Source organism: Aethalodelphis obliquidens, unplaced genomic scaffold, assembly GCF_003676395.1.
Source record: "Aethalodelphis obliquidens isolate GAN/ISIS:26980383/991018 unplaced genomic scaffold, ASM367639v1 scaffold90, whole genome shotgun sequence".
NCBI classification, from domain to species: Eukaryota; Metazoa; Chordata; class Mammalia; order Artiodactyla; family Delphinidae; genus Aethalodelphis; species Aethalodelphis obliquidens.
The window spans coordinates 5,328,848-5,342,511 of NW_020838034.1; the positions used below are offsets into that span (position 1 = coordinate 5,328,848).

Here is a 13,664-nt window from a genome sequence, read left to right on the forward strand (position 1 = left end):
GATGCAAAATCCTAAACAAAATATTAGCAGACTGAAACAAGCAATATTTGAAGAGGGTAAAACACCATGACCAAGTCAGATTTGTATAAGGAATACAATGTTGGTCTAACATTTAAAAAAAAATCAATTTAATTCACTACATTAATCAACAAAAGGAGAAAAACTGCATGACTACCTCAATATATGCAGAAAAGGGGTTTAAAAAAATTCAATATTCGTTTGAGATATAGCGAAGAAATTCCTCAGTAGATAAAAAGTATCTATAAAAAAATCTACAGCAAGCTTACATAATGCCAATACACTGAAAAGTGACACTGTAAATTGGGAACAAGACAAGAAAGTTTGCTATCACCGTGTTTATTCAGCACTGTGCTGGAGATCTTGGTCAGTGCTGTAAGACAAGAAAAATACATAAAAGAATAAGCGCTAAAAAAAAAAAAAGAATAAGTGCTGGAAAGAAGAAACAAAAGTGTCATTACCTACAGATGCTATGAGTATTTGAAAAGAAAATATAAATAAATTAATAGAATTAATAAGAGTCTAGCAAGGTCTCTGAGATAAAATTAATTTAAAACTTAGTTATGGCGCTTCCCTGGTGGCGCAGTGGTTGAGAGTCCGCCTGCCAATGCAGGAGACACGGATTCATGCCCCGGTTCGGGAGGATCCCACATGCCGCGGAGCGGCTAGGCCCGTGGGCCATGGCCGCTGAGCCTGCGTGTCCAGAGCCTGTGCTCCGCAACGGGAGAGGCCACAGCAGTGTACCGCAAAAAACAAAACAAAACAAAACAAAACAAAAAACCCCCAAAACAACTTAGTTGTATTTCTAAATATCAGGAAAAATTATAAAATTGAAGTTTTAAATGGATACTATACATTTATAAATAGCATTAAAAACTATCAAGTGCCTAAGAATAAATCTAACCAAAGAAAATGCAAAATCTCTATGGATAAAATTATAAAGCTTTATTTAAAGATGTTTCAGAAGCCCTAAATAAATGAAGAACTACTATATCATGTTCACAAATTAGGAAACTTAATATTGTAAAGATAACAATTACACCCAAAATCCCCAAATCACATACAGATTCACAATCCCAACTGAAATCACAATAGGGTTTTTTGCTTTCTGTTTTTTTGGGGGTTTTTTGCCATGCCGTGAGGCTTGCAAGATCTTAGCTCCCGGGGCTTCGCTCGTGGCGCAGTGGTTAAGAATCCCCCTGCCAATGAAGGGGACACAGGTTCGAGCCCTGGTCTGGGAAGATCCCACGTGCCATGGAGCAACTAAGCCCGTGCGCCACAACTACTGAGCCTGTGTGCCACAACTAGTGAAGCCCGTGCGCCTAAAGCCCATGTTCCTCAACAAGAGAAGCCACTGCAATGAGAAGCCCATGCACTGCAACGAAGAGTAGTGCCCCCCTCACTGCAATTAGAGAAAGCCTGCATGCAGCAACGAAGACCCAACGCAGCCAAAAATAAATTAATTAATTAAAAACAAAAGAGAGAGAGAAAAATCAACTTTTTAAAAAAAAAAAAATGATCTTAGTTCCTCGACCAGGGCCCAGGAACTCTCGTTTGTCTTTTTTTGTTTTTGGCATGGAATTTCACAAGCTAATCTAAAATTTATACTTTTTCAAGACAAAAAATTACTTGAAAATATGCCTTTTCAAGGCAAAACTAATTTGAAAATAGCCTAATAACTTAAAAAAAAGTAAAACAAAGTGGGTAAGATTTGTGGAACTGCTTTACCAGTTGTAAAGACTTACAAGACTATAATACTTAAGACAGTGTAGAATTCAATCAGAGACAGACCACAAAAAACAGATTCTTGGGACTTCACTGGTGGCACAGTAGTTAAGAATCCGCCTGCCAATGCAGGGGACACGGGTTCAATCCCTGGTCCAGGAAGATCCCACATGCTGCAGAGCAACTAAGCCCATGTGCCACAACTACTGAGCCTGCACTCTAGAGCCCACGTGCCACAACAACTGAAGCCCGCGTGCCTAGAGCCTGTGCTCCGCAACAAGAGAAGCCACTGCAATGAGAAGCCCGCGCACTGCAACGAAGAGTAGCCCCCGCTCGCCGCAACTAGAGAAAGCCCACGTGCAGCAACAAAGACCCAATGCAGCCAAAAATAAAAAAACAAAAAACAGATCCTTACATTTTTTTAAACGTGATTCATATATCACAAAGATGGCTCTGCGGAACTATGGGGAAAGGCTGGTTTTTTCGATACATGATGTTGGTACAAAACTGAGTGTCCTTATGGAAAAAGTAAAGCTGAGCTCACGACACCTCACACCATACAAAAAAATCAACTTCAGGTAGATTATAGACCTAGATATAAAAGGTAAAACTATAAAGTTTTCATAAGAAAATATAAAAGAATGCCTTTATTATCTTGGAGTCAACAAAGATTTCTTAAATAGGACACAAAACCTGATATCCATAAAGAATAAGATTCATAAACTCAACTACATTAAACTAAGAACTTCTGTTCATTAACAGATATCAAAAGAGAATCAAAAGACATACTATAGAATGGGAGGAGATATTAATATTTGCAACACATAGCCCTGATAAAGGACTGATATTCAAATATATAAAGAACTCCTATAACAAAAGAACAAGGATAACTCATTTAAATAAAGGATAAAAGACTTGAACAGAATTCATAGAAGAGGAAATCCTGATGGATGGCTAAATAAAAAGTTGTCCAATCTCCTGGGGAATCAGAGAATAGCAAAGTAAAATTACAAGATACATTGCACATCCACCAGACAAAAATGAGTCTGACAAAGGCCAAGTGCTGGCCAGTGTGACAAGCAAAGAAACTTTTATACAACACTGGTTGGCATGCAAATTGGTAAAACCACTCTCACATTACCTAGCAAATGTGAAGATAAGCACGCTCTATGACCTAGCAATTCTGCCCTAGAGAGAAATGTATGTGCATATGAACCAGAATTCATGGAAGAATGTTTAAAAGAACATCATTTATAATAGACAAAACCTAGAAATCACCCAACTATCCCTCTAGAATAGAACTGATAAACTGTAGCATATTTATATAATAGAATACTATACAACAGCAGAAACAAATAATCTAGAGCTACAACATGGATGAATCTTACAAACAATATATTGAGCAAAATAAGCAAAATATGAAATAATACATTCAGCATGATTTAATTTACATGAAGTTCAAAACCAGGCAAAATTAAACCATTATTTTAAGACACACACTGGGTGGTAAAGTTGCAAAGAAAAGCAAGAAAGAAATTATCATAAAAGTCAGAATGTTATCTTTGAGGAAGAGAGAGGGATGTGATCAATAGGGACCACATGGCAAAGGGCTTCTGGGGTGCCAGAAATGTTCTATTTCTTGACTTGGGTAGCAGTTACACAGATGTTCATTATGTAACTATTTGCTATTTCATATATTTATAACCTATGTAATTTTCTATATTTGTGTCATATTTCACAATTTTAAAAGAGTTGAAAAAAGAATGTTTTGATGCTCCTAGCACATATATGCCAGACAAAGCTTTTCCATGAAGACAGTTCAAGGAGGACTTCAGTATGTCTCCTGAGACACGACAGTGATTTTAAGAAGCCACTTTCTCCCATTCTGTATCTCAGATAATCAACTTACCCAGTGGTGACAGCATATTTGATGTGGTTGCTTGTGGTATAGATAAATACCCCACTCTCATCCCAGGCCCCACTCTTGACACGAATGTTCTCATGAATGTTACATAGAGCCTCCAGTTTGCGGTTACAGATCACAATGGCTGTAAGAGGCAAAGGACATGAGTGCTCTGCTGGACAGGGTGAGTGAAGTAGACTGGCAGGGATGGGGAGGGAGGGACTGGTCTCTAAATCAGGGTGGACATAATGAAGACTTACCATGTTTGGCCAGTAGTGCTACATGGGACATGTCTGCTGACCAGATAACATATTTCACCTTGGAAATCTTCACAGATGCCAGAGTCCTGGGATAGAGAGAGAAGGGCAAATATGAGTGGACCTGATTCCCTTATTCCAGGTTATGACCTAAACTCCTTTTCATCTCCAAATTAATGTAAACCGAAATTTCTTAAAATAATACCAAATAAACATTTTCTGTATTACAGTTCAGTGACTTAAACATTTGGCTCACATTGTATACTTCCCTCTTCCTCAACTCCCTGCCCCTCATTCCCATGTATTATTAGGGACTTGTGTATGTCTGTTTTCACCAATGGACTGTAAGCTCCTTTAAGTACAGGAACTATGTTATTCATTTCTGTGTCCCTATTATTCTAAGTCGCAAGAGCATTCTTTGTTCAGATAAATGCTCTGAAAACAAATAAGACCCTTGTTGTAATGCTAGTGTGTATGTACAGGATGGAGAGTGATCACAGAGGAAAAAAAGTGGTTAGAAAGAGTCTTGGAGTTACAGCACAAGAAGTGGCTAAGCCCAGGTCAAACTCACTTGGGGGAAGAAAAGCTCCCACTAAAGATTTCCACTCTCCCCCACAATATGCCTGTCTGCTTAGGGGCATCTGACATGTTACCGCTTCTGCTGTACGTCAAAGAGCGTGATGGATTCTGCGTCTCGAAGCAGGAGGTTGCCTGTGCCAGCGTAAAAAATCTCATCACAGTTGGGCACCTGTACCTTTTTGGTGATCTCATTCTTCAGATTCTTGATCAGAAGCTGAAATGAGTACATAAGGTGGGGTTAAGAGAAATACATGTAAGATGATGCCAGCTGACAATGTCCCTCAGCAATTATTCCTTAGCTTCAATAAACAAAGTATTTTTTTTTCTGTCTGTCCAGTTCAATCACCACTCTACGTAGACCACTCCAACTAAGATCCTCTCCAAGGGTCTTGATAGCTTTTTTTTTTTTTAATTAAAATATCCTGAGAAGTCCAACTAAAATCTAAATTCCTCAACCAACCAGGGACAGAATACAGCACTTCTGAGGCTTAAATTTTTGTTAAATATTTTCTTGAGACAGCTTTGCTTAACTTTTTTAGGATCCATTACATTTTAAGTACCATCAGAGGTAGTAGGATAAGAGGATCTACTTCTTATCTAGCTCACCTATTTCATTTTTTTGGTGTTGAGGGGGTGGGGACTTGCCACGTGGCTTGCAGGATCTTAGGTCCCAGACCAGGGATCGAACCCGGGCCCCAGCAGTGAAAGTGCCAAGTCCTAACCACTGGACCGTCAGGGACTTCCCAGCTCACCTATTTCAAATTTGATGTTTTTTGCCTCCTGTGTCATCAAGAGTGACTTTAGCTTGGTTCTTAAGCCCAGAGCCACAGTGATAATCCACCCAATCAAATCAATTTTAAGGCCTTTTTTTTCCCAAGGGGTTTGGGGTAGAGTTAAGGAGAAAGCAGCCAATACACGAGGACCACAGCTGCCCAGGGCAGAGTAAGGGAAAAAAAAATGCTCTTTATTCTGCAATACACAGGCCACTGCCACCACACTCTCCAAATTAATTTCCCTTTTTAGTCTTAACTCACCGAATGCATCCGATCTAGGACAGCAAACCGATTGCGAGCAACCCAAACAGCTGTCAGGCCTGAGGACCGTTTCCCTTCAGGAGCTGAGAAGAGCAAAACCAAAGGGCAGGAACATGTAGTAAGCTACTGCCAGGTGACAGAGTCAGGTGCCACGAAGCTGCCAGTCTTGCTGGCTGCCATGTTGGCTTTGCCAGTTCAGCTGCTTCCTAACTTATTCAGCCATAACCTGAGGCTATTGTCAGTGACTTTTCCCCACCAGTTCCCTCCAAACTCCAACCTCCACCCTTGCCAAGCCTCTTTTCTCTAGGCCAAGTGACTGCATTTCAGCCAACACCATATACTGGCAGAAGGACCACCCCCATCTTGGGAGACAGCACATTCCATCAAGCTAACGAGCAGGGCCTCGCTGGCCAAGCTGCGGCACAAAGCAAGCAGCCTGTGAGTGTCTTGGACCTCCTATCTCAACAAGCTGGAGTAGAGACAGAGCCCCCTCTCCAGGACGCAGCTGCTCTGCTGCTTTTAACATGCAAATGCAGACCTCCTAGTAGAGCAGGATGGGGCAGAGTGCTCCTAACTAAATCCAGGCAGCTCTAAGCTGGGCAGTATTTAGCACCAAGCTGATGCTCCATAAATGTCAATCATTCACTCAACAAAGTTACAACATGTTTCTCAGTTCCCAAACATTTCACTGGCTGATTAGAATTCCGAATGGGTACTCCACACTCTGGGAAACTTCAAAGGAGATACACAGAAGGATGCGTGGAAATACTATTTTATCTATTAGTATCAGCAAAAAACTGGACAATACGTGCTGGCCAGCCTTGCCAGGCCACCCCTTGACAACCAGGGGTGTCAGGCAATTTACAAAATTAATTATTATCATAACCAACACTCCCATTTTCCAAGGGCCGAAGAACCACACTATTCAAGCCTTTCCTCTTTCTCTTCCGCTGTGCTGTACCTTTATTCCTTTAATAATTATTATCTCCCTCAAAAAAATGGAGAAGATAAAATAAAAGTGGTTATAAGACAAAACAAAAATATTTTAGACTCTATTAATTGTAAACAGATGGGGAAAAGAAGGGGATGGGTAAGCAGGACCAAACAAAAAAAATTGGTCAGAAATGGCTTGACTGATTAATTTATAGGGGAGACTTTGATTTATGGATATCAAAGACATACAGGTTTTCTCTCTTTCCACCATGACCACACTTATAGGAGAGTGATGATATTAGCAGCAATAATGACACAGTGGCACCCACAATAGGACAGAGCTAGCAAAATATTTCTCAGAATCTGTTGATTCGCTCTAAAATATCATGAAAGTATGGTACTAAAAGTGGGGACCTGAGGAACAAACCTCTGACCTACAAACCAACTGGAGGGAGTACACTAAAAGGAGCATAAGTGAGACTCAAATCTATTCTGAGAATGTTTTGTCAGCAAGTTCTAGCAGAAAGGACTAAAAAGGGATGGTGGTGATGGAAGAGGTAGGCAGGGGTCTCAGCTGGATCCGGGATCCCTGGTGCGGTGAGAGGCTGTTAACAGCCTCATCTTTCTGACATGCAAAAGGAAGCAAATCGGATCTGGATATGGATGGGAGAGCATAAATCCCTAGTCCCAGGATGAGACACTGCAAGATTGGAACCATGTTTTTAAATAAATGAAACTACCAGGGTGAAAGTCACATCAGCTGACAATAAACTAGGATAACATGCTGTGCTGAAAGAGAAAATGGAGAGTTTCTAATAACCAAATTATAAAATATATATATCTAGCTGGAGTAATAAAATGGAGAAGGAACATGAATATTTCACACCACAGTTGCCTCTGATGCAACTGTCAGCAGCACCTGCCAACAGACATGAGTGATGTGGCCATGGCCTGGGGACAGAATGTGAAAAACTTGAAGAGGAGTGATGATACGGGTGAGGAAAGCTAGGAGCAGAGTCGGGTATACAAAGAGAATGCCTACCATCAGGATTCTGGGAGTCGGCATCCTTGGGGATGGTGTACAAGTCATAGGTACTATTCTCTAAATTACTGGCTCTCTGTAGAGGAAAGGGAGGAATTGTTAGTAAGAGAGCACCCAAGATACCAGTTTACTCTGACATAGAAAACAGCACCATTATACAGACAGCAACCTGAAACTATACTTTTCACACCTTTCACTCAGAAGGCATTTGAACGTTTCTACAGCTAAAAATTATAGGGCTCGTTGCCAAAGAATTCAGCATTCATGTCACCTTATTTTTCTTTTATCTTCCAAAGATGTAGATATCTTTTGAATGAAAGCAAGGACTGCTCTCTATTCCACAAATTAACAGACTAAGACCCCAATATTCCAGTGCCCCACCTGAGTTTATTCATCAACTTAAAAGTCTGTTTGAAGGTAAAAAAAAAGACATCAAAGAAAAAACATTAAAGAAAAGTGCCAGGAGGAAAATATGGGGCTGTTAGATATTGAAGAAGAACTGGGATCAGACACTAGACGTCATATTGGGAAAGACAGGTTTTCATTCTTCTGACTTGGCAATGAAGGCACTAAAATTAGAATGCCATTTCTTTCTTTTTTTTTTTTAATTGTATGGCAAGAAATGTGGAGGGCTACTTGATGACCCCCAAAGGTAACACCACTGAAAGGAACTCTTCTCAAAATCAGCTCTACTATTTTCACCCAAATGGAGGGAATCAAGATAAGCATCTCCTTTGAATAGGATATAGTCCCAAACATTCTTTCAAATTACTTTCAGTGATTTGGGTGATTCATCCCAACGCTCCATTAAGTTTAGAAGTTGTTAGCCATATGAAAGATATAAGTACACAAACCCTTAACTTGTTTATGACAGCTGAAGCCTACCTGGTTTGAGTCTCTGTTTACTGTTTCAGCTCTCTCAAAATGACCATTAAATGGTTTCAAAGAAGCCATTAGAGATCCTCTAAGGGCATGAGAAAGAGACCTATGGGAAATGAGGAGATCCTAGGAGGTTTACTTACTGTACACAGTAGGACTGCATTTTCTGCTGGATTGTACGACATGTTGAACACTGGAAACTTGGAACCACTAGAGATATACATATACAAAAAACAGAGAAATTAGTAAAAAGATATAATGACAATAGGAAAAAAGGAATTACTCCTACACCTCCTACTTACCTCATCTTTACAGATATACTTATCATTTTTATAATCAGAAATAAAAATAAATGAATGTTGCATCTATTTCTTCCTTCCTTTAAGGCTTAGGGACTCCCCTATTTCAGCTTTGAGCATAGAGTTTTAAAAAAGCACACCTAGTACAAGTCTACTTATTCAACAGAAGGTATGGCTAGCACTCACTGTAGTGAGTGGGATTGATTCTTCTTGGGTACAAATTCCTACACATAATTGCAGTGGATACCACAGAGTAACATGATGTGATTTGTCTCTGGCTAGTTTCTCCTGTCCCTTGGAGTGATAACACAAACCGATTTTTTTATTGTCGTAACGCTGGAGGGTGGTTATCAAACCCTTATGCCAAAGCCTGCCACCATGAATGTTTCAGCATGCTGATACATCTGGCTTTCCAAGAGGATAGTTCCTTTTGCCAGGCACCCTAGATATTATCATATCTTCAGAGTTAAGAGTTTCCAGAGACATATATTCTGGTTTAGAGTTGCATGCATTTTGCTGAAAAGCAAAGGGAGAGGTATAGAAAAAAAATGCTAAATAAAGGCAAAGAGGCCTGTCACCAAGTTGGGCTACTCTCAACCAGGAAACTTTCCCTGGTTTTCAAGACACCTGGCAAGCTTGGCAATATGATTTCCTTTCCACAGGGTCTCTAGCATTGTCAACAGGGAAGCCCCCATTGGCCTCATGGCCACCACCACGCTCCTGGGGATTCTATCTGTGACAGGAGATGAGATCCAAAACGTTGTTAAAAGAACAGACTCCAGTTTGTGAGTATTGTTTCATGGTAACAGATGAGACACTTTGGAGGGAAGAAACAAGTCTGATTTACCTCCGCAACTGCATCACAGCTACATCTTTGGAGCTGTTGAAATCCAACTGACGTAAGAATCGGTCCTTGACGTAATGAAGCATATTGCCATGAACAGCATAGGCTGGCCGTTCCCGTTCCAGTTTAAATACAATCATGCCACCATCATGGCCTGGGCCACAGGGAAAAGGGAGGAAGAATTAGCTGTAGGCAAGAAAGAAAACTGGAAACAGGAGATACACAAAGATGACTACTGTATATGTATGCTAAAAACAAAGTTAAGACACCTAAATGCATTCTTTATTTGCCTAAATTCTCACAATTCTTGGAATCTTTATTCAAGTAAACACCTGTAAATCATTTACCAATACTCACTCTATCATACTGCCACATTAGACAAACCCTCCTCTATGTTGTCCTAACTGCTTTGTACAAACCTCCGTCACAGCACGTACCATTCTGCACTGTAATTGTTTAGGTATATCATCCCCAGTATACACTGAGCTCCCTGAAAAGAGAAATTACAATAATTTCCATCCTTCCCCAGTCACTATCAAATAACAAACATAGAAAGTAAGTGCTGAACAAATGGATGCTAGTTTAAAAAGCCTTTCTGGTTCTGTTTTTTAAAAATGTTTTGCTTTTCCCTACTAACATTATCCATCACTCAGAAAAACCTTCAGTCTTTGTCCTCCTAGTATACACTCCACACATAAATCAGATCATGTCACTTCCCTACCCAACACCTTCCAATGGCTTTCCATTCTTTCAGAATAAAGTCTTAAATTCTAATGGCCTACAAGGCAATGCCCAATCTGGCTTGGTCTTACCTCCTATTACTTAGCCCCTTACTGTGCTCCAGCTGGCCACTCTGATGTTCCTCAAACATGTTAAACATTTCTCATATCACGGTCTTTGCATTTGCTGTTCCCACTGTCAATGTATTTATCATTCTCCTTCACTTTCCTGAACACCCAATATAAAGCAGCAGTCCCTACACTCTTCCCTCTCTATCCCACTTACTTTTGCTTAACTTTCTTTTAAAGCAGTTTTCACCATACATTGTTTTATATATTTATTGTTTTATGGGTCTACCTCCCTTCACTACAAATAAAAGTTCCATGGCCTCAGGTGTAGTGCTTTCCAGGGACTGCCCCACGCCCACTCCAGCTCCAGGCACTCCACCAAGAGACCACACTCCCCAGGGACTATGCCTGCCCAGATGCACTCCAGCCCCAGCAAGCCTGCCAAAGCTGCCAGGTGCAAACAATCTACACAGGAATGCTTTCACCCGTTAAGGCCACTCCTTAAAAGACCAGGAGAGGTAGCTGTTTTGCTTAAATTCATAGAAACAAAAAGTCAAACAAAAGGGAGACAGAGGAATATGTTCCAAAAGAAACAACAAAATAAAGCCCCAGAAAAAAACCCTAATGAAACAGAGATAAGTAATTTATCTGATAAAGAGTTCAAAGAAACAGTCATAAGGATGCTAACCAAACTTGGTTGAAGAATGGAAGAATTCAGTGACAACTTCAACAAAGACTTAGAAAATATAAGAAAGAACCAATCAAAAGTGAAGAATACAAAAACAGAAAAAATATGCTAGAGGGAATCAACAGCAGATTAGATTATATGGAAGAACAGATGAGCAATCTGTAAGACAGAACAGTGGAAATCACCCAATTGTAACAGCAAAAAGAAAGAATTTTTTTTTAAATGAGGAGAGTTAAGGGACTTCTGGGACAACATCAAGCATACTAACTTTCACATTATAGGATTCCCAAAGGAGAAGAGAGAAAGGGACAGAAACCGTATTTGAATAAATAATGGCTGAAAAGTTTCCTAACCTGAGGAAGGAAGTAGATATCCAGGTCCAAGAAGCACAGAGATTCCCAAATAAGATGAACCCAAAGAGATCCTCACCGTGACATATTATAATTAAAATGGCAAGAGTTAAAGATAAGGAGAGAATCTTAACCCATTATTGGCCGGGGGATTTTTGCAGAAACTGGTGCCTGTGGCCAGCGATTTGTTACGTAAGTGAATACTGAAACATCCACGTTTGAGTATAATTATCAACAACTGTTTTTGCACTTAATGTATTTTTTTGAAACTTTGTACATGTCTTACTAAAGCATTCTAATATTTCATTAGAGTGTGATAGGCAGTACAGCAGGCACCTCTGTGCAGGGGAACAGAACATCTATTACAAATATATCCTGTTTCACTGTGCTTTCCCCTGGAAGAGCAGACTCTACATTTTCTGGCGGCATTGTTTTTTTAAATTTTATTTATTTTTGGCTGCATTGGGTCTTCATTGCTGCACACGGGCTTTCTCTAGTTGCGGCAAGTGGGGGCTACTCTTTGTTGCAGTGTGCAGGCTTCTCATTGAGGTGGCTTCTCGTTGCAGAGTACAGGCTCTAGGTGCTTGGGCTTCAGTAGTTATGGCACGCAGGTTCAGTAGTTGTGACTTGAGGGCTCTAGAGTGCAGGCTCAGTAGTTGTGGTGCATGGGCTTAGCTGCTCTGCGGCATGTGGGATCTTCCCGGACCAGGGCTTGAATCTGTATCCCCTGCACTGGCAGGCAGATTCTTAACCACTGTGCCACCAGGGAAGCCCCGCAGCATTTTTTTTTAGTCATGTGGGTATTATTTCCTCTAGAATATGTTCTTTTATTTTACCTGATAGTTGACAAGGTGGATCTTTGTGGAGGGCTCTTTTAGAAACACCACAAGAAGGACCAGGTGCGGGACTACCACTATATTCACCAGAATGGTCAATTACCCATTCTCTAGCTACTGCTAACAAAAATTGCTTGTAAGTCATTTTATTCTGTGCATTAAGGCTACAATAAATTTTAAATGCATTGAATAAACTGCAATACTGAAATAGCAACCCACTTTCTTAAACCATTTTCAAGTTTTCCAGAGGATATTGCAGTTTGCCAGGTATTGACTGGATCAATCAACTCCTTTCATAGATTTATTATACTCTAATATACAAGTGGGCTTAGTCATCTGATGGTCAGTCCTCCTGTCTTCTTTTCCTGTAGATGCTATGGAGGCATAATGAATAGTTGTCACCATGCAGACTAGCCTTTTGTCTTTCCATATAAGAAAAATCACTTTTCCCGTCCATAAGAATGTCATTTTTTCCCTCTGTAGATTTTTACGTTTCTCTTAATTGGTTTGGTAGACCATGATTCTCTCTTATAGTCCCACAAACTCTGATTTTATTTTTCAACAATATTTCAGATGTGGACACACTGTTGTAACAATTGTCTTGGTAAATACGGTGCCACGAACCAAGATAAGGCTGTTATAAGATTGTTTCTTGTAGTTTCTATCCTTCACCCATGTAAATCTCAAGGTTGCATATATACCCAGTTTCACTTTTGTTAACCATCCTGACCAAACTTATTTTGTAAGTTTTCTGGGATTATAGGTTTTGAATCTGAGTCGTGCTCTCCACTTTATCACTGCCTCATCAAGCGATAGCTCTTGTTTGGGTATACAGATCGATGGAAATTTTTGTAGAAAATAATCCAAAAGAGGTTTAACTTTTGAACCTCTGTCTGCAGGAAGTGGAGTTTCTGAGTTATTGTTAAAGTGAAGAAACATCATTATTTTTTCGAACCTTCTTCTCGTCATAATCTTTGGCAAGATAGGTGTTTCAAGTAAGGGATCAGTCGGCCAATATTCTTTCCAGTATGACTTTCTTATTTGTCCCATCAAAATTATTAATCCATGGAAGCAACCTAAACGCCCATTGACAGACGAGTGGATAAAGAAGATGTGGTACATATACACAATGGAATATTACTCAGCCATAAAAAGGAATGAAATTGGGTCATTTGTAGAGACGTGGATGGACCTAGAGACTGTCATACAGAGTGAAATAGGTCAGAAGGAGAAAAATATCATACATGAACGCATATATGTGGAATCTAGAAAAATAGTACAGATGAACCGGTTTGCAAGGCAGAAATAGAGACACAGATGTAGAGAACAAACGTATGGACACCAATGGGGGAAAGTGGCTGGATGGAGCGGTGGTGGGATGAATTGGGAGATTGGGATTGACATATATACACTAATATGTATAAAATATATAACTAATAAGAACCAGCTGTATAAAGAAATAAAATAAAATAAAATTCAAAAAATAAAT

General features: G+C 39.9%; 1 protein-coding gene across 2 annotated transcripts in view; it reads right to left on the reverse strand.

The window, feature by feature from the left end:
• Positions 1 to 13,664, reverse strand: part of COPA (coat protein complex I subunit alpha) — a 50,620-nt gene that overhangs the window by 10,725 nt on the left and 26,231 nt on the right. The window contains exons 11-17 of one of the 2 annotated variants that reach the window (XM_027095319.1): positions 9,517 to 9,667; positions 8,514 to 8,580; positions 7,492 to 7,567; positions 5,517 to 5,599; positions 4,557 to 4,696; positions 3,907 to 3,992; positions 3,653 to 3,791 (exon numbers count right to left, since the gene is read on the reverse strand). In XM_027095319.1, coding sequence (XP_026951120.1) covers positions 3,653 to 3,791; positions 3,907 to 3,992; positions 4,557 to 4,696; positions 5,517 to 5,599; positions 7,492 to 7,567; positions 8,514 to 8,580; positions 9,517 to 9,667 — 742 coding nt within the window. Of the gene's footprint in view, positions 1 to 3,652; positions 3,819 to 3,906; positions 3,993 to 4,556; positions 4,697 to 5,516; positions 5,600 to 7,491; positions 7,568 to 8,513; positions 8,581 to 9,516; positions 9,668 to 13,664 lie in introns of both variants that reach the window. The other variant, XM_027095318.1, reaches the window with a different exon arrangement.